General features: G+C 47.5%; 1 protein-coding gene across 1 annotated transcript; it reads left to right on the top strand.

Moving 5' to 3' along the window:
* Positions 1-4,068: 4,068 nt before the first annotated feature.
* LOC123284781 (uncharacterized) lies at positions 4,069-7,659 on the top strand. The gene is made up of 2 exons (XM_044767802.2): positions 4,069-4,187; positions 5,546-7,659. The coding sequence occupies exon 2, from the start codon at positions 5,565-5,567 to the stop codon at positions 7,269-7,271; it is 1,707 nt and encodes a 568-aa protein (XP_044623737.2). The 5' UTR covers positions 4,069-4,187; positions 5,546-5,564; the 3' UTR covers positions 7,272-7,659.
* The last annotated feature ends 13,984 nt before the right edge of the window (positions 7,660-21,643 follow it).

The raw sequence follows: 21,643 nt of genomic DNA, 5'->3' as shown, positions 1-21,643 counted from the left end.
CTTTCCTATCTCCCCTGCGGGGTTGGTAGGCCAAAGACAATAGCGTCTCAGACCAACGGAAGACACACAACCCTGGGCTATAAATCTGCTTGTTTTGCTTTTCCTCTGGGGTTATTGATGCTCAACCAGAACGTGAAGGACAGGTACGTCTGCAGTGTCAGTCCCCTCCCAATACATGTGCAATTTCTTGTGTAAAGCTTGTGGCCACTCTAAGGTGTGAGTTTGCTCACTCTTCTGTGTAAAAGAATTCAACAGATTCCAAAGCCCCTTCTATGGCAGGAATGGCAATGAGGGTTCGGTCCTTATGCCAACACTGATGGATGGCTAGTGGCTTTCCCAGGGGAGGACTGGGGTGAAATGACTTCTGAGGCTGAGTCCAGGCTCAGCAGGAGTGCCCTGCACAATCCCTTGGCAGGGTCTGGAGGTCACGGCTCCTGGGTTGCAGATTTGTCATCTTCAACCTCAGGAATGAAGCCTTTGGCTTTGCATTCAAGATCTCCCTTTGACTTTGGGATCTTATCTTTCATCTTCTCCTGCCACAAACATTCTCCTTCAGGCAACTAGTTCACTCATTGATCCTCAAACAGATTAGGAATAGTTCTTTCCTGTGGGATGGAAATGGCTTCCCTAATTAGCTAGATTGTACCCAGCCTCACGGATGCCTGTCTCAATAAGCTAGCCAGCTAGTCAAAGGCTATGAACTTCCACTGTGACTTATTATTAGGATTTGTTCCCATTTAGTGAGTGCCTATCACACTGTAGATCTGTTGTTTTTGTCTAGCTTTGCTCCTCCTGTGGATGACAGAAAGCTCGTTTCCTCTGGAGAAGTGCCCATCTTCTACTCCCTGTGCTTCTGGTGGGCTTCCACCATGTGTCTCTGCTCCAAGCAACAGACTCAGCGAATGTACCAGGGAGGGGCTGTCAGAGTTCTCTGCAGTGTTCCCACCGGTGCTGGGGAAAAGAAAGGGCATGTTCTGTTCTGTGACAAATGGAGGGAATTTCCCTAAGTAGATAACTAGACAGGGGAAAATGCACAGTCAGAGACAGGGAGAGGCAGAGTAAGAGAGACAGAGAGAGAGAGACAGATGGACAGACAGAGACTGCTTCAACCAATGGATCCATGTGTATCTGAACCAACCTCACTCCTTATACAGGGGAATGAGCCAATAAGTGTCTTGGTTTTCTTTTTCTATTCTTTGCAATTGATGAAATTGAGTTTCTCAACTCCTTATTCAAATAATTCTGAGGAAACACCCACTATAAGCCACGAACTGCTGTGGATGCTGAGAACACGGAGGGACATAGGAGAGCAGGACTGCGTCTTCTCCTCACAATTTAGAATTGAGACAGATTCAGGTCTCAGAACCATTAGACAAGGTCCAAAATACTCTCCTGGGAGGCTAATCACCAATAGACCCAGGCCCAAGTCCAGGCTGTGCCATTCAGAGCTCTGGGGCATTTGCAGGCAACTTGGGCCACATAAGCCTCAGCCCCACACAGGCACCATGAGGATCCAGAGTGGACTTTCCTCCTGGGGTTCTTGTGCAGAACAGTGATGAGCCTTTGCAAAGTCAGTTGTCCAGGAGTCAGGGATCCCCTCCATCCTGGGAGTGTGGGGCCGTGGTGGGAACCCACGGAGAACAGCCTCACTGGGGCTCCAAACTCTCTCCGGTCTCCCCCGCACACTGTAGAAGGGCGTGTTTTCTCAGTGTATCGGGATGTGAATTAATTTGGGGCACGCAGCCTTAGCACAATGCTGGCACATTGTAAACACGCACTGGGGGTGGTGGTCTCTTTCTCTGCTGAACATCCATGGAATAGTGGAGGGAGTGGGGAAGGAGCAGGGGACCAATGACAACAGAGAGGAGATGACATCTGAACTGGATCTTGAAGGATGACCCTGTGTGCACCTGGCAAAGTAGGACTGGAAGAGCATTCCAAGTAAGGGGAACAGCAGGAGTAAGGGCAGGAAGGGGATGAGTGCACTGAGTGTGCAGGAAATGTTTGGTGAGTGACTTAGTGTGGCCAGATTAGAGTGCATGCATGACTGAGTACATGTGTGCCTGATGTGGGCCTGTCTGGAAATGAGTTTGGATTGACAGGCTGAGCCAACAGAGAAAGGGCTACACAGCCTGGTCTAATAGTGTGCCCCCTGTTTGGAATAGAAAGATCGAGGCAGAAGTGAGGATGAGAGCACAGGAAGGCTGAAGGGCCAGGGGAAGCCAGTGGGGGCAGTTCCATGTCACCTGCAAAGCTTAGGGACACTTCTCAGAAAAGATCCTGGAATCCACCTGTGTCCTTCTAAATTTGCTTTGTGTTCTGGATGATGTAATCCTTCTCCAGAAAGAATCTGGCTGCCTCCTGAGGATCAAGATGAACTTCTCTTGTTTTCAGAGTCCACCTTCATCTCCGTCTCCCGGAGGATCGTGCAGCTTTATCTTGTTTACATCCAAACATCCCCTAAATACCTCACTGTGAGCACCTGTGAGTGGAGGTCACGGCTTCTCTGGGCTGGAGGTCAGGACAATCAGGCTGGTCCTTAACTGGGAAGTTTTAAAGAGGCTTGGAGTTTAGAGAAATGGCCTCCTCCAGTGCAATTCATGCAAAGACCTTTGAAACCAGCCAACATCCACAGCTCTGGGACCTCAGAATTCTCAAAGAGGTGAATCGTGATTAGAATAAAACCACAGTTATGACCTTTGGTCTGTGTATTCTTGGGCAAGGCGGTGTTTTTGAACATTTAAATTAGATGCCCATCCAGTTTCACATACACACAGCTGCATTTTGGGACATTCCTTAAAAGTTCAGAAAGTGTGACAATACTGTGACCCATGCTCACAGGTCGTCAGTCAGTTAGAGCAGTCTTTGGAGAGGCAGGAATTCTTTAGTTTGCCACAGTCCCCATGGCTCCCTGTTTTTCCTATCCTGCCGCTGAGAGTCACCTGCCATCTCATCACACTTGTTTTATTGTTTTCCTATAGCCCACTTAAAAAGAAAGTGAACAATTTTTATTCCCCAATATTCATGAATAGCACAGTGACAAAATACAGTGAGGTCCACGTGTTCTTTGTGCAAGGGAGTCTCCTTCTACATGCACAACAAGAAAACAAAGTGTAACCATTTGTAAAGAATACAACTTGAGACCCCATTAGCAACCAAATCAGTTCCGCTTAACTTCAGGTTAATAGCTCAGCCCCATCAATAGTTTATTATGAAACCCAGAGAGTACTGGTATTGTCCCCAATCTGTAGATGAACAAGTGCAGGTTCAGAGAGGTTAAGGTCACACAGCTAAACCAATGGTGTGTCCAGCCTTCCACCAGCTCTTTCTGGTCCAAGACTCTGCCTAGAGATGGTTGACCAGAGGGAGGTCTCTGCTCGTGACCTGAAGGCGAGCATCGTCATCGGAAATCCCCAGATGAGAAATCCCTCCTCACCAGCCTCTCAGGGCCTCAGGATGCCTCTGCCCACACAGGAACTTCAGGGGCCTCAGTGACTACAGGGACACGGACACTGAGGTGGCTGGCCTGGCGTCAGTTGCTCATTTACCCCCCATGTCTTGAGAGTGGCAGGTAGGAGGAGGGCAGAAGATGGATGCAGGGAGGCCCAGGTTGAAACCCGGGGCTCTTCCTCTTGCCAGCCCTGTGCCTTGGACAAGCCCTGAGCATCTCCCAGCTCCCATTTTCCATCTGTGAAAAGGATGAATCAGAGCTCCCCATATGATGGAGTGGATGTGAGGAGAATGCAGGGAGAGCTTCAGGAGACAGGGGCCGAGCACAGCGCACAGCAGCTATGATTGATTTTTATGTTCCTTATTATTACTCCCCACAGATATTGCTGCTGGAGTCCTAATCCCACCAGGGAGGGTCTTGGCAACGCTGAGTGGTCCTCCTAAGCAGGTCACTGGGGGAAAGGGAAGGCCTTGGAGGAAGCAAGTCTAGTACCATGCATGTAACCCCCTCCCCCAGGATTGAATCAACCATTTTCCTGCAGGAACTGCTCCTCCAAAAGGGGTGTGTCTGGGAGGAATGTGACAAAGCTGCACAGGCACGTGTGTTGTAAAACCCTGTCTGCCTGGGCTCCTATAAAAAGGGCCTCCCCTGCCTCTCACTGCAGACGAGACAGCTACCAGCCCTCAGACTCCCTCTGGCATCTGGGATTGCACTGGATCTGCACGCTCTGAACAAGGTAAGAGCCTGGCTCTCCTGAGACCTTCATTCCACCCTTCCTCTAGCTCCCCTACGGACCTCAGGTTCTGGGGTCTGGAACCCACCAAGGACATGCGGGGGCTGAAGGGCAACTCCCTGAGGAATGAGTGGGTCTCTGTCTGGTATTACCTAATCTTTGTCCCATCCTGCATTTCGGGAGCCCACCTGCCTGTGACTGTCTTCCCTTTCTCTATCCTTAGGGGAGGGCATATGCCCAGGATGGAAATGACATTCAGACCATTTTCTGGGTCTGCTGCCTTACAGACAACATTCTATATTTTCTTTTAATGTGGAGCTTTATAATATGAATCACCTTATCATGAACTGCACCAAACCAAACCCTGAATACTCCATAGGTTTCTTATTTGTTATCAAGATTTCTCGAGAGTAAAGATAAAGGCACAAATCCCTCAATAAGGGTTGGTGTACAGGACCAGAGAGATAAGTTCTGTTCTACCTGTCTCATCTTGATCACTTGCCCACTATGGGACCTCGAGCTGGTTTTTTACTGGTCTGAGCCTTAGCTGTCACATCTGTTATCTGGGGGTGGTTTATTATCACCTGCCAGGAAGGCTCTTGAGTGGATTAAACGAGGTGAGACTCTGAATGCTAGTAGCACATAGTAGGGCTCAAATAGAAAGCCTATTTCTCTTCTCCTTTTAAGCGTGTTTCTTTTTATTGCCCACGTGATGAAATCCATGCAGTTTAGTGTAGCATTTTAGGTCAGCCTATTTATTCAATGATATATTTTTTAAAGCACTGACTGAGGGTTTATCCGCCCAGCACTGTGGCACAGCAGGGCTCCAGAAATCAATTACACACGATCCTCCCCTTCAACCCTGCGGTGTAAATGACTGCTGGAAGTGCACCCCATCCCCCTGGTTCCGTTTGCCCAGTCAACCTGAGTGACCTCCCCTCCCTCGTGCTTTTCCTTAGACTCTTACTGCATCCCAAATGCCCCCTCACAAACCCACACATCTCAGAGAGTCCCACCCCATACAGGTTTAAACTAGGGTCAGACATCACCTTTCATGTCACTTACCACATCCTTTCTCCTCGTGGGTGGTCTGTCCCTGCGGAACCATGAGTTAGAAGTCCAGCTCTCTGGAGCTAAGGAGAGTTTGCACTTATCGTTTCCAACACCACTAAAAGAACTGAGATGCAGAGGGGCAGAGCTGGGCTGGGCTGGGCTGCTTGTCTAGTGATCCAGGAGCCAGAAGGATGCTTAGTCTCACAGCCAGCAGGCAGGCCTGTGTCCATGGGGATGGAGAGTCAGCGTGTAGCCCTGTACTGCTGAACTTCTGCTCTGCACTGACTCAGTCACCTTTTGTCAAACAGGTTCTACCAAGCTGAAGCCATGAGGATCTGCAGCGTCACCCTGCTGCCCTTCCTCCTTCTGGCCGCTCAGGTACTCTTCGTGTTAGGTGCACCGAATTCATTGGAGGGGCAAGGCAGTACAGAAACCAAAGATCATTGGATCCCTCTGGGTAAGCCCCAGATTGTGCAGAGGCCTAGGCAACACAGGCACTTGGTCAACGGCGTGATTATCACCCCAGATCTGGCCTCATGTACTGTGACTGTGATGGAGCACGAGGAAGGCACCGCCATGAAGGCCGTGTGCTCCCGAATGGACCATCACTTTTCCTGTGTCTTTACCGGCAACCCAACTTCCTGCATAGAGGGCTGTAAAAGCGATATTATTTATTGGAGACAAATTGCTTATCACTTGAGCTTCCAGAGGAACCTCTGTGAGGACGCCAATGTGGTTCTGAGGAGCAGGGTCTGCAGTAGGAGGTTTCCAGAATCAAATTTCAAGCTGGTGTTCTCCACTGTGATCGTTGATCTCAACCAGTGTGATAAGGACATCACCCCCTGGTGGCATATCATAATCCATGACGCCCCCACAACAGGTACGACAGAAATCATACCGTTCTTTCCAGGGCCAGGGATCCAGACCATTGCACCCGTCCCTACAGAGGTGGTTGAAGTCACAGAGACCACCCCAACAGTGCCCATCGTGATTCAACAGACCACTCCCAAGGAGCAGATAAAAGGGAAAAAGACAACCACTACCCAGCAGCCCAAGACTGAACAGACCACCACCACAGTGCCCACCGTGACTGAAGAGACCACCCCCACTGAGGAAGTAAAAGTGGAAGACACCACCACTACACAGCAGCCCAAGACTGAGCAGACCACCACCACAGTGCCCACCGTGACTGAAGAGACCACTCCCACTGAGGAGGTAACCGTGGAGGAGACCACCACTACACAGCAGCCCAAGACTGAGCAGACCACCACCACAGTGCCCATCGTGCTGGAAGAGACCACCCCCACTGAGCAGGTAACCGTGGAAGAGACCACCACTCCACAGCAGCCCCAGATCCAACAGACCGCAGCCGCAGTGCCCATCGTGCCGGAAGAGACCACTCCCACTAAGCAGGTAACCGTGGAAGAGACCACCACTACACAGCAGCCCAAGACTGAGCAGACCACCACCACAGTGCCCATTGTGACTGAAGAGACCACCCCCACTGAGGAGGTCAAAGTGGAAGACACCACCACTACACAGCAGGCAAAGACTGAGCAGACCACCACCACAGTGCCCATCATGACTGAAGAGACCACGCCCACTGAGCAGGTAACCGTGGAAGAGACCACCACTACACAGCAGCCCAAGTTGGAACAGACCACCACCACAGTGCCCATCGTGATAGAAGAGACCACGCCCACTGAGCAGGTCAAAGTGGAAGAGATCACCACTACACTGCAGCCCAAGTTGGAACAGACCACCACCACAGTGCCCATCGTGATGGAAGAGACCACGCCCACTGAACAGGTCAAAGTGGAAGAGATCACCACCACACAGCAGCCCCAGATCGAAGAGACCACCCCCACGGAGTCATTCTACAATGAGGTTACCACCCCCAAACCCAACTGTAATGATGACTCAGGCATCAAAATCAAGCAGACGATAATCTACCAGTCGCCTCACGATGTGGGCCAGAAGACAGTCCAGCAGAGTACCCTCAACGACTATGACGACTCAGGGAGCGCCTTCTGAGAAATCTTTGGCACCGTGATACAGGACCAACAATTGTAATGAGGCAAGGGCCATTGGAGCCAGTTAGGAGATGCCATGGCATTGGTCCTTCTGCACGCTGTGAAGCTCTCCAGGCTCTCCATGAGATAGGTAGGAACATTTGTGCTGTGGGAGTGCAGCTGATTTTTAAACAAGGTTTGTAATTCTGTGTTTGTGTTTGGAAATTGCTATGTATTCCCTCCCTTGAATGTGATCTTCAGAGGCTGTTTACCTCAGTGTATGTTTTCACGGCCCACAATGCTGTGTGTATATGAGCATTGAGGACCAGTCTTTGGGCTGAACAAGCCAGAGTGATAATTTCAGTGCGACGCACTTTTTCCCGAATTAATAGACATTAAAGCTTTTCTTCAAAAATATGTTCAGCATTATTTGGTTTCTCTGGATATGGTTCCAAAAGAATTCATAAGCAGGTACCATATTTTGGTGGAAAACATTCCTTAGGAATGACTTCCTATTCCCCACCCATCTTAAATCATCCCCAAAGGGGACCCGTTCCAGCATCCCTTTCTTTCAGTTTTTGTCCATTGGACTGTGGTGTTTGATGCTTACTGAACTGTAATAATTAGGACCCCTGATTTCAAGTGGGACACCTGGGGTATGGGGTGATAAAGACACTTGTCAGGGTCTCACAGATGGTAAGAGGGGAGCCAGGAATTGAAGCCAGGTGTTCTGTAAGCCAAGTCCTAAGGCAGGAGGAATGCCCTCCACTCACTCAAGTCAGAGCCCATTACCACTCACCATAAGCGGGACTCCTGACCTTGAGGAGCTCATGTCTGGCCTGTGGGGGAGGAGCTGGGGTAAGTAGAGTGCCTGTGATGAAGACTCTAATGGAAGGGGAAAAAGGCAGCATGGAAAAGCAGAGAGAGGAGGCAGAATCTGCTGAAAGATCTCATGTTGAGGTTCCTGGAGGAGGTGATAGCAGAGCTGGATTTTGGAGAAAGCCTCTTTGGGTAGGAAATGGGGCAGAATGGAGGTACTTTTGACAAATGACAACATGTCTGACAGCAAAGAGAGGAGAAAATCCTAGAAAATGGCAAAATTCCTAGAAAATCCAAGAGATGTGGCTGGAATGTGGAGGGATGCAAGGATGACACTGCTACTAGTCAGTCCGACATTAGCATAAGAAGGATTTGGATGTGTTTTATTTGAAAAGCTAGAGAGAGAGGATGATGTGTCCCTAGTGCCTTGTCACAATTCCACTAAGAGCACAAAGTGAGGGGCGCGAGTTGGTAAAAGCACTGTTTTTTAGAGTCTCTGTCAATGGCAGAGAGGAATGGCAGGTCGGGTGGTAGAGTGGCTTGATACACTCACCATCCTACCAGGACCTACACTGAGGGTTGTCAGTAGCCAATCCAGAGTGTGACAGGCTCAGAGTGACATTTGGATGTCATCACCAACAGCATCAACACTAACATTTGTCTCCGACTTGTTATGCGCCAGGCACTGTGTAAGCTCTTCCCGCGGAGTATGCACGCATTCATTCACTCCTTCATTCAACACATAATATTGGGCACTGACTCTGCCAGACTCTGTTCTAGGGGCTGGAGATACAGCGGTGCACAGAGGACGGGTGCTCTGCCCCATGGAAATACCAGTGAACAAAGTGATGATAAACCCACAAGTATACAAGTGATAGAGAGGAAGAGTAAAGGAGGGGAAGGGGGTAGAAGTGATGAAGGGTAACCAGTCTTAGATGAGATGGTCAGGGGAGTCCTCTCTATGGAGGTGGCTTTTGAGGCTAGACCTAAATGAAGTGAGGAGTCAAGCCAGGTGACTCTCTCAGGTAGGCATGTTCCAAATGGTGTGAACAGCCAGTGCAAATCATCTGAAATTTAATTAACTTGTTTATTTATTACCTACTATGAGCTCCTACTATGTGCCAGACAATGCTTTGGGAGTAGAAAATAACAGCAAAGAAAATAGAAAAATAATCCCACTCTACGTGGTGCTTCTATTCCAACAACTGGATCCTGCTTGGTGTGTTCAGAAACATCAAAGACTGCAGTGTCCTTGTAGGACAGGGCCTAGGACCCACCTGTGCACCTTACCCCCATTCCCAAGAGAACTGAACCAACATCCCGGACCCTCCCCAATCTCCTCCTAGCCACACCTCAGGAAGGTCATTTTCCCTTAAGGTCCACACAGATTGTCAGCCCTCTGACTCCCCTCCCCCAGTGAGACATCTCAATTCGATGCAATCCTGAGACAGGAAAAGACTGTTAAACGCTTCCAGGGGTCATTGCACTATAACCCTGGTCTGGTCTGGGTGATGTTGACATTGGAGAACCGACCAGACCAGCAGCCCTTTTAAGATCCCCTCCAGCCCAGGAAGCTGATGGATCTTCTGCTCACTCATGACCTTCAGCCACTGGCAGAGCCGGGAGGAGGTTTACTCCAGCATGACAGAGTCGGCTGGACCTGGGCTAGAGATTTGCCTCTCCTGCTTCCCACCCAAGGCCTCTGGCTCAGTTATGTAACCCGTCTGAGCTCAGGGACTCATCTAGACAGTGGGGATAGTGAAACCCTCTTTAAAGGTGGTCATAAGACTGACATTGGTTGAGAAATCTAAAGCACCTGCTGCCCCACGACTTCCATAGTAGGTGTTCGAGACAGACTGGTTGTGGAGGGAGGTCAAAAATTCCTTTTGTAAACTCTTTAAATGTGACATTTTTTTTCCTAGTACAAAAAAGCAATGGAAACCACCATATTGACCACCTGGTGTGTGCCAGTGACTCTGCCCCATTCTCTCATTCAATCACCCGACACCCCCATCTGTAGCTGTTATCACCCTCTTTTTCTAGATGAGGAAACTGAGACTCAGAGAAGCTGAGCAACTTGCCAGGCTCAGGAGGCCTAAACAGGCAGACCCTGTGAGAGACCCAGGTCGGGAGGTCCCCAAGCCCTTTCTGCCTCTCAAGCTCACGATTTTCTACTGTTAATGAGAGATGAGTGACATTTGTGGTCTTTAGATGCAAGCCAATCAATAAAGTGAACTGGATGCCCCAGTCCTTCCACATATACATCCCCTGCGATGCCCTTATAAAGAGAAAGTTCCAGAAGCTAAAGCTTCCATTTCTGCTCAGACTCCCATCACAGTCACATCCCAAGGGAATGTTTTAAAAATGTATCAGAAAAAATTTTAAAGTGAGATCATAACCTTTACATTAGCTTCTATCCAAGTTTGCACTCTATATTTTCTCTCCGAGGACTTTCTGGATATGAAGAGAGGAGCCAGCTTGTGTGTGTGTGCACATGTGTGTGTGTGTCCCTTAAGGAATGATTCCCCTTGATAGCAAGAGACGGGTAGCACTGGCTCTGTGCGGTAACTCACAGCTACAACAGCGCCAGCTTGAATCACCGGAATCCAGCACATCTCACTGGCCCTCCACCTATCCACCTCCTTCCCCATTCCACCTCCCAAATTGTTTTTGGCCAAACAAACAATGGAGGCCTGTCAGCTAGCTCTGGTGGCTGCCGGCAATCCTCGACACACCTTGGCTTGTACAGCATCTCTCCAATCCCGGCTTCCGTCATCAAGTGGAGCCACACCTCTTTTGGAGGAGCAGTTCCTGCAAGAAAATGGTTGATGTAATCCTGGGGGAGGGGGTTACTTGTGTGGCATTAGATTTCTTCCTCCAAGCCTTCCCATTCCCCCACTGGTCTGCTTAGGAGGACCGCTCAGCCTTGCAAAGACCCTCCCTGGTGGGATTAGGACTCCAGCAGCAATATCTGTGGGGAGTAATAATAACAAGCATAAAAAATAATCATAGCTGCTGTGCGTTGTGCTCGGCCCCTGTCTCCTGAAGCTCTCCCTGCATTCTCCTCACAACCACTCCGTGATATGGGGAGCTGATTCACCCTTTTCACAGATGGAAAATGGGAGCTGGGAGATGCTCAGGGCTTGTCCAAGGCACAGGGCTGGCAAGAGGAAGAGCCCCGGGTTTCAACCTGGGCCTCCCTGCATCCATCTTCTGCCCTCCACCTACCTGCCACTCTCAAGACATGTGGGATGAATGAGGGACTGACGCCAGGCCGGCCATCTCAGTGTCCACGTCCCTGTAGTCACTGAGGCCCCTGAAGTTCCTGTGTGGGCAGAGGCATCCTGAGGCCCTGAGAGGCTGATGAGGAGGGATTCCTGATCTGGGGATTTGTGATGACGATGCTCGCCTTCAGGTCACGAGCAGAGACCTCCCTCTGGTCAACCATCTCTAGGCAGAGTCTGGTACCGAAAGAGCTGGTGGAAGGCTGGACGCACCATTGGTTTAGCTGTGTGAACTTAAACTCTCTGAACCTCCGCTTGTTCATCTACAGATTGCGGAAAATAACAATACTCTCTGGGTTTCATACTAAATTATTGATGGGGCTGAGCTATTAACCTGAAGTTAAGCGGAACTGATTTGGTTGCTAATGGGGTCTCAAGTTGTATTCTTTACAAATGGTTACACTTTGTTTTCTTGTTGTGCATGTAGAAGGAGACTCCCTTGCACAAAGAACACGTGGACCTCACTGTATTTTGTCACTGTGCTATTCATGAATATTGGGGAATAAAAATTGTTCACTTTCTTTTTAAGTGGGCTATAGGAAAACAATAAAACAAGTGTGATGAGATGGCAGGTGACTCTCAGCGGCAGGATAGGAAAAACAGGGAGCCATGGGGACTGTGGCAAACTAAAGAATTCCTGCCTCTCCAAAGACTGCTCTAACTGACTGACGACCTGTGAGCATGGGTCACAGTATTGTCACACTTTCTGAACTTTTAAGGAATGTCCCAAAATGCAGCTGTGTGTATGTGAAACTGGATGGGCATCTAATTTAAATGTTCAAAAACACCGCCTTGCCCAAGAATACACAGACCAAAGGTCATAACTGTGGTTTTATTCTAATCACGATTCACCTCTTTGAGAATTCCGAGGTCCCAGAGCTGTGGATGTTGGCTGGTTTCAAAGGTCCTTGCATGAATTGCACTGGAGGAGGCCATTTCTCTAAACTCCAAGCCTCTTTAAAACTTCCCAGTTAAGGACCAGCCTGATTGTCCTGACCTCCAGCCCAGAGAAGCCGTGACCTCCACTCACAGGTGCTCACATTGTGGTATGCGGGGGAGTATTTGGACACAGGCAAGATAAAGCAGTGTGTTCCACAGGGAGATGGAGATGAAAGTGGACTCTGAACAGGAGAAGTTTATTTATTTATTTATTTTTTAATAGATTGGCACCTGAGCTAACAACTGTTGCTAATCTTCCTCTTTTTTTTTTTCTGCTTTTTCTCCCTAAATCCCCCCAGTACATACTTGTATATTTAAGTTGTGGGTCCTTCTAAGTGTGGCATGTGGGGCGCCGCCTCAACTTGGCCTAATGAGCAGTGCCATGTCCACGTCCAGGATCCGAAACGGAGAAACCCCGCACCGCCAAATGGAGCGAGCGAACTTAACCACTCGGCCATGGGGCCAGCCTCGTGAAGTTCATCTTGATCCTCGGGAGGCAGTCAGATTCTTTCTAGAGGAAGGATTACATCCTCCAGAACACAAAGCAAATATAGAAGGAAACAGGTGGATTCCAGGATCTTTTCTGAGAAGTGTCCCTAAGCTTTGCAGGTGACGTGGAACTGCCCCCACTGGCTTCCCCTGGCCCTTCAGCCTTCCTGTGCTCCCATCCCCACTTCTGCCTCGATCTTTCTATTCCAAACAGGGGGCACACTATTAGACCAGGCTGTGCAGAGCTTTCCTTGTTGGCTCAGCCTGTCAATCCAAACTCATTTCCAGACAGGCCCACATCAGGCACACATGTACTCAGTCATGCATGCACTCTAATCTGGCCACACTAAGTCACTCACCAAACATTTCCTGCACACTCAGTGCACTCATCCCCTTCCTGCCCTTACTCCTGCTGTTCCCCTTACTTGGAATGCTCTTCCAGTCCTACTTTGCCAGGTGCACACAGGGTCATCCTTCAAGATCCAGTTCAGATGTCATCTCCTCTCTGTTGTTGTCATTGGTCCCCTGCTCCTTCCCCACTCCCTCCACTATTCCATGGATGTTCAGCAGAGAAAGAGACCACCACCCCCAGTGCGTGTTTACAATGTGCCAGCATTGTGCTAAGGCTGCGTGCCCCAAATTAATTCACATCCCGATACACTGAGAAAACACGCCCTTCTACAGTGTGCGGGGGAGACCGGAGAGAGTTTGGAGCCCCAGTGAGGCTGTTCTCCGTGGGTTCCCACCACGGCCCCACACTCCCAGGATGGAGGGGATCCCTGACTCCTGGACAACTGACTTTGCAAAGGCTCATCACTGTTCTGCACAAGAACCCCAGGAGGAAAGTCCACTCTGGATCCTCATGGTGCCTGTGTGGGGCTGAGGCTTATGTGGCCCAAGTTGCCTGCAAATGCCCCAGAGCTCTGAATGGCACAGCCTGGACTTGGGCCTGGGTCTATTGGTGATTAGCCTCCCAGGAGAGTATTTTGGACCTTGTCTAATGGTTCTGAGACCTGAATCTGTCTCAATTCTAAATTGTGAGGAGAAGACGCAGTCCTGCTCTCCTATGTCCCTCCGTGTTCTCAGCATCCACAGCAGTTCGTGGCTTATAGTGGGTGTTTCCTCAGAATTATTTGAATAAGGAGTTGAGAAACTCAATTTCATCAATTGCAAAGAATAGAAAAAGAAAACCAAGACACTTATTGGCTCATTCCCCTGTATAAGGAGTGAGGTTGGTTCAGATACACATGGATCCATTGGTTGAAGCAGTCTCTGTCTGTCCATCTGTCTCTCTCTCTCTGTCTCTCTTACTCTGCCTCTCCCTGTCTCTGACTGTGCATTTTCCCCTGTCTAGTTATCTACTTAGGGAAATTCCCTCCATTTGTCACAGAACAGAACATGCCCTTTCTTTTCCCCAGCACCGGTGGGAACACTGCAGAGAACTCTGACAGCCCCTCCCTGGTACATTCGCTGAGTCTGTTGCTTGGAGCAGAGACACATGGTGGAAGCCCACCAGAAGCACAGGGAGTAGAAGATGGGCACTTCTCCAGAGGAAACGAGCTTTCTGTCATCCACAGGAGGAGCAAAGCTAGACAAAAACAACAGATCTACAGTGTGATAGGCACTCACTAAATGGGAACAAATCCTAATAATAAGTCACAGTGGAAGTTCATAGCCTTTGACTAGCTGGCTAGCTTATTGAGACAGGCATCCGTGAGGCTGGGTACAATCTAGCTAATTAGGGAAGCCATTTCCATCCCACAGGAAAGAACTATTCCTAATCTGTTTGAGGATCAATGAGTGAACTAGTTGCCTGAAGGAGAATGTTTGTGGCAGGAGAAGATGAAAGATAAGATCCCAAAGTCAAAGGGAGATCTTGAATGCAAAGCCAAAGGCTTCATTCCTGAGGTTGAAGATGACAAATCTGCAACCCAGGAGCTGTGACCTCCAGACCCTGCCAAGGGATTGTGCAGGGCACTCCTGCTGAGCCTGGACTCAGCCTCAGAAGTCATTTCACCCCAGTCCTCCCCTGGGAAAGCCACTAGCCATCCATCAGTGTTGGCATAAGGACCGAACCCTCATTGCCATTCCTGCCATAGAAGGGGCTTTGGAATCTGTTGAATTCTTTTACACAGAAGAGTGAGCAAACTCACACCTTAGAGTGGCCACAAGCTTTACACAAGAAATTGCACATGTATTGGGAGGGGACTGACACTGCAGACGTACCTGTCCTTCACGTTCTGGTTGAGCATCAATAACCCCAGAGGAAAAGCAAAACAAGCAGATTTATAGCCCAGGGTTGTGTGTCTTCCGTTGGTCTGAGACGCTATTGTCTTTGGCCTACCAACCCCGCAGGGGAGATAGGAAAGAGAAGCAATGTTGTAGAGAGGAAAGTAGGCAGGAGGAGGGCAAGGAACCAGAGACCCTATTACTGCCTTGTTGTCCTTGAGACTGTCTCCTTACTGAGGATTTGAAGTTGAGCAATATTCACCTGGAAAATTAATTGTATCCTTCCATCAAACCAGTGGGACATTACTCCCGTTTGACAATTGAGGAAAGTGAGACTAAAGATACTGACTTTACTCCCATGATATCTAGATGGTGATGATGGGGAGCAGGAGGAGGAGGACACTGACGATGAGTGTCAGTGTCACAGGGCTTCTGCATCCCAGGCCTCATTCTCAAACTTCCCTCACTGCCATTTCACAGGAACCCTGTTATGACTTCATTTCTACAGATACAGAAACCAAAGCACTGTGAAGGTAAGAAACTTTGTAGGCAAGTTCCTAAAACCTGTAAGGTCATAACCTCATCTGTAAACGAGGGAGAATTGTACTTCCCTCATAGGGTTATGTTATTCTTAAATGAGGGATAAGAAAAATGCTTATCACAGTGCCTTACACAATTAGAGAAGAATTCAGTGAGGGCCCCTTCTAGCATTTTTATTAGAAATGATGTAATGTACCCATACATTGGAAAACTCCCTGCTCTTCTTTCTCTATTTTTCTCAGCCTATTCCTCTCATTCTATTAAAAACTTTAAAAGATCTTAGAATAGTTTTAGATTGACAGACAAATGGTAAATACAGCTCCTTGCCTATCATCTCACTCAGGTTCCCCTACCGCTAACCTTTAGCATTAATTGGTATATTTATAAAAGCTATTGAGCCCATATTGCTATATTTTTGCTAAAGTCCGTATCTTATGCAGACTTCCTTAGGTTTCACACATAATTTCTTTGTTTACTTATTAGTAGACACTATTTTTTAGAGCATGTTAGGTTCACATTGAAACTGAGCAGGAAGTACAGAGTTTCCATATCCCCCCAGCCCCACACAAGTGCTCCACCTACATTGTCAACACCTCCTATCAAAGTGGTACATTTGTTTGACTTGATGAACCTCATTGACACATCGTTATCCTCCAAAGGCCATAGTTTCCATTGTAGTTCATTCTTGCTGTTGTACAATCATGGGTTTGACAACTATCTAATGACACGAATGCACTCTTATAGGGTCATACGGAGTAGCTTCACCACCCTACAAATCCTCTGCACTGCACCGTTCATCCCTCCCTCCCCTGAATCCCTGGATGCTTCCAATCTTTTTTGTATTTTCTCCCTAGCTTTACCTTCCCAATGTCATATAGTTGGAATCATGCAGAATTTATTCTTTTCTCATTGGCTTCTTTCACTCAATAATACAATTTTAAAGTTCCTCCAAGTCTTTTTATGGCTTGATAGTTCATTTTCTTTTAGCACTGACTATTATCCCCTTGTCTGGATGTACAGGGTAGTTATCCATTCACCTCCTGTAGGACATCTCATTTGCTCCATTGTTTTGCAATTATCAGTAAAGCTGCTGTGAACATTCATGTGCAGGTTTTGGTGTGGACATACATTTTCAAGCCCTAATGGTTTTTTCTGTCCAGCATCCCATCCGGATTCCAGTTGACAGGTGGGAGTCACGGCTCCTTAGCCCCTTCTTGGCTGGGACATTTTCTCAGATGTTACTTGTTTTTGATGAACTTGCGAGTTGTCAGGAGTTCTGGTCAAATGTCTTGAGAATGTTTCCCTTTGGGATTTGTCTCATCATTTTCTCATGATTAGGTTGAGGCTGTACCATTCTTCTCTTCATCCAAGATTTGCATGATGGAGAGCAGCTTTCCTTCTGGGGCTTCTATAGGAAGTTGGTCACAATTGGAAACCAGCCACGGGTTAAGGCTGGTAGCTGAATTCATGTTTCATGCAGTCTGGTCACTGGCAGGTGACTTCAAGTTCAGAAGCTGATTTCACTTTAGTGTGTGTTACTACCATATGGTTGCTTGACTTAGAGGGTTCATGCCCATGGGTGCCGTCACCAGAGATTATGTCAGTGGGTGCGATTTTGTTCTGAGATGAGTCATAAGTGTGCATTTTAACAGGCCAAAGGGGTCAAAAATCAGTCCCTCCTTCAAAGCGACCTCTTGTACAGACAAAATGCTGAGCTGAGATATCAAAGTCGTATTTATTTGTTGGGTCAAGTCAAATGTAATAACAACTTATTGATTGTCGGAAAATGAGGAAATCCACTAAACAAACATTAGCTAAAATCTAAGGAGGTGGCAGAAAGCATTCCTCTTAGACCTACTGAAAAGTGTTGACATTCCAAATTCAAAATGCTCTGTAGTCCTGGGATTTCAGAATTCCTGTACAACAAATCAAACGATACATAGTGCTAAAGTTGACTTTAGAACAATAGAGACAGAGAGGAGTTGATGGCACAGCATTTGGTGTGAACGCAAACTGAAAATCTATTAAAGTTTATTTATCTTAATGGAATGTCCTGGGTCACACCCCGTAATATTGAATCCATTTTGTTCAAAGTCACTTGGTTTGCACCACTTGATTCTGTTTCTGAATGCATCTAAAAGTAACTCATGTTTTTGTATTAAATTAAACAAAAGGAAATTACTGTTTGTGATTGGTAAAAATGGTAGAATATCAGAATTTTGAAGAGATCGAACTTATGATAATATTTAGGGTTTTTTCCCCAAGTAATAGAGTTGTTTCAAAGCCTTGTGCATTAATTTAAAAATAATTTTTCTAAGTGTTTTATAACAAACTCTCCACATGGAAAATTCATTGATCATCTCTAGTTTTCTACAATTCTTTTAAAAAGAAATCACTCTAAAACATCTTACACATCTTTTAAAGAAGTCTGCTCCTTTTGGATAAAATTTCCGAAGCACATGGATGGCTGTGTCCCTCTACACACATTTGCACACACACACATACGCACACTTCATGCAGGTCTATCTCACATGGATACGCACATGTATGCACACCTGCCATCTCCACATCGTGGGGCAGAAAGAAGTCCTAGAGAGGCTTCCTTTGGGATTTTCAGTGTCTAATCTGTTTGTCAAAGAGGGCCAGCTGCCACCCTGGGAAGCTGGAAAATGGAGAAGACCATGCGTTTCTCTGAGTTAGTGTTGCGAGTCACCACACACGTGTGAACTGCAGCTGCTGTCGCATGAAGAGGTGAAGGTGTTTAGATGAAAGGCATCAGAAAACAGCTCTGAACAGGCCTGTGAGGGCTCCCGGGAAGATGGCTCCCCCACTCAGAGAGCAAAGCGCTTTCAGCTGCTGTGGGCTGTTTCAGGGAGGACAGGGACGGCAGAGGAAGAAGACACTGGGTGGCTCTAGGAGACCAGGGCTGGCCTCCAAACAGACCTCGTTCATTCTGCCACTCATTCATTCATTCTGTCATTCACTCATTCTTCCATTCGTCCAAACAGCACTCATGAAATACCTAATGTCCCAGGCTCTCTCTGTCATTGACTAGAATGCAGTCAAGGTGACAAGGTCCTTGCCCTCAGGGAGATGGCAGACAGCAGGGAGAAAGACAAGGATCTCAATCATGAGTAATTGCTGTGTTGGAGGGAAGCCTGGGGTGCTCAGGGTGGGGACGACATCTAACCTAGCCAGTGGCAGAGAGAATTTCTCAGGAGTCTGCAACTGGATAAGAGACAACTGAACAGCTTGAGGAAAAGGGCTATGTTTATTGGATCATCATTCAGTAACCGATCTATGCAAAGTGCAGTATGAGTCACTGTAGGGATGCAAAGGTGAATATGATTTGCCTTCCGCCCTCAAGACTGGTCTGCACAGTCCACAGCTCACTATCTGATCATTGCTGTTGGTGACATGTCCTCACTTTCCAGCCCCAAGCCTCTAATTGTTTTTCATCTGCTTACAGAATGAGATCCAAATTTCTCAGTCTGACGTATGAGGACTTTCCCTTCGTGATCCCAGCCATTTCAAGGTCAGTACCCAGCACACCCTACACACATATCCTTGGGCTCCAGCTATCTCTGCCTGTCTACTCTGCCCGCTCCCCGCCCCCCCCCCCCATCCAGCAGTTTCAGGTGACATTGCCTTGGCCAAACTGTTATCTTAGCCTAAAATTCCATTCTGCCCTTATCTACCTGGTAATTTCTCTCTCTACTGACTCCTTGTGTCCACGACAGAATTCATTATTCGTCATCTGGGTTCTCAAAAATTTTTACAGACTTCACCATTATTATAGTTAATTTGTCCTTTTTCTGTGGTTCATTCTGGTGCTTGCCACCATCATCATTATGGGGAGTGACATCTCTTACCCAGAGCTCAAGCATGAAGCTCAGAAAGCACTTAGTAAATATTTATTGGATGGAATTGGATTTTGGTTTGTCAGGATTATTCTGATCCTAATAACAGAGAGAAACTGAAATCAACAGAAACCAAATCAGGAATTTATTGGAAGTTTAAGATAACTAAGTAAAGTTGTTTATTCTCATTAGGAATTAATTGACCCTGGGAGGAGAGGCTCTCCTCAGATTTGTAAAGCCTCCCACGAAATCAAAACGTTGTAAGATACAGAATACAAAGACATGATTAATTCCATTTGTCTTCTGTTGTTTGATATTATACTAAGGATGCTAGGTGTGATGATCATGGAGATTTTTAGGGAGTTTGGCATAAGTTGCCCCAAACTGGAAATAAAATGTTTTGTTATGATATTTGCATGGAGGAACACAAGTAGTGGTATATGGGGTCCTTGTAGGGAAGCCCACAAATAGGGTTTCTATTTATATGGCATAATCCAAGAAAATAGATCTGGAATTTGGGGGAGGGGGGGTGCTCTCTAATAATACCTTGGTGGAACTGGAAACTATCGAAAGTATGAGTTTGATAATAATGACTTGGTGTATTTCTTGGGTGAAGGTGGCAGCTCCAGCAGGTATGTTATTGTAGGGTATGAACTGATAATAAAGTATATGTCATGATTAGTGGTATTGTGTGTAACTAAGAAGAAGGAATGGTGATGGTCTTTACAGTTGAAGACACAAGCCCCGAGGTTGTGGTGATAAGCTGGAAGAGGAGTAGGGGAAGGTACAGAGGAGTGAGTGGTCCTCTCCCCAGGGAGTTGAGGGGTTTGACTGATATGAGGCTGGTGTCTCCTGGGGAGAGTAATAATCTCCATTAATTTCTACAGTGACACAGATAGCAGTGACCTCTACCAGATTCCCCTTTAGGCATGGCAGTGTAGGCGTGTACGTTTTGGCAGAGAACAAGGAGTACACCAGAATCATGAGCTAAGCAGACAGTGAGCTCAGAGCACAATAGAACTCCTAATATCAAAGGAAGAAAATCAAAAAACGTCCTGTGCCCAATTTGTGCCTTAGGAGATGCAGTCCTTGGGCAACACTGGGGCAGAGATTTTAGATCAGGATGAAGTTGTCTCTGTCACAGGGGGTGGGGGCAAGGTGAGGTCTTGGGTAGGGGCTATGTCATCTTCAGCAGTGACCTCCTGGGCCAAATGATGTCATCTGGGATGTGGAACTGGGGTATCCTTTCCAAGTGGGTACCCACTCGAATTGATGTGGCTCTAAGCATTTGCCATGTTAGGCAGAAACAATGGCTTATTTGGAGGGTTTGGGCCTCCGGATTGCAAACCGATGAAAGTCCCCAGACTGGGGGTAACAGACCAACGGTCGACAGAACGATGTGCAGCCGGACTTAACCTGTTTTTGTTTTTGGTGGAACTGTAGTTTCAAATCAGTCCCATGTCACATGAGCAGCTACCTGGCTCTGGGACAATGTGTGGATTTCAGAAGAATATGTGCCCTCGATCTGTCCTCCAAACCCTGTGGGATGAGGCAAGATAGAAAATTTATAAAAACAGATAAGTCCTGAGGCTAAATAGAAACTCATTTAGAGGCTTATTTGCTGGGCTGGAACATTCTAACAAGTTGTATGAGGAGACCAGTGTGTCTCAATGACGCGGGCGGTCTGGGAACTATCAGGGACTTGACAGTTCTATTGAAGCCTCTTCCAAGCGCCCAGCTTTGTGCATTTTGACAGGTGAAACATGTGTCTCGCTCACTATGAGTAATGTCTGTAACTCCGAAGGGCATACACAGTGTCCTGGCATGGCTTTGTGTTGTGGCCTTAGTATATGTAGAGATATGGGTGATTTGGATTGACATTTTGGGTATCTGTGAGGCAAGAGATTCCCAGAGTTGTTCATTCCACATGGGGCAATTTTTAGACAATGGACCAACAGCTCATTATAAATGTGAAGATGGAGCCACTTACTGGCCAAGGCATCCAGGACTAAAACGGCCTGCAGTCTGGCCAGGTGTGTTGTTTCTTTGGTTCAGATTTTCTCAGGGACATCCTGGCTGGGGATGGAAAGCAACAGTCCACTGAGCTCCATCATGTATACCATGTGCCTAGTCTACGAATATCCATTGCTGTTCACTCAGTCAATCTCAAGGGACTTCTCAGGTAGCCAAGGGGCCTTTCATGGCGTGAGCTCCTCCAGCAGCAAGGCCTCTGC

This window comes from Equus asinus, chromosome 3 (assembly GCF_041296235.1).
Source record: "Equus asinus isolate D_3611 breed Donkey chromosome 3, EquAss-T2T_v2, whole genome shotgun sequence".
Classification (NCBI taxonomy): Eukaryota; Metazoa; Chordata; class Mammalia; order Perissodactyla; family Equidae; genus Equus; species Equus asinus.
The sequence above is the reverse complement of the archived record's forward strand: the minus strand, read 5'-3'. Positions and strand labels throughout refer to the sequence as shown.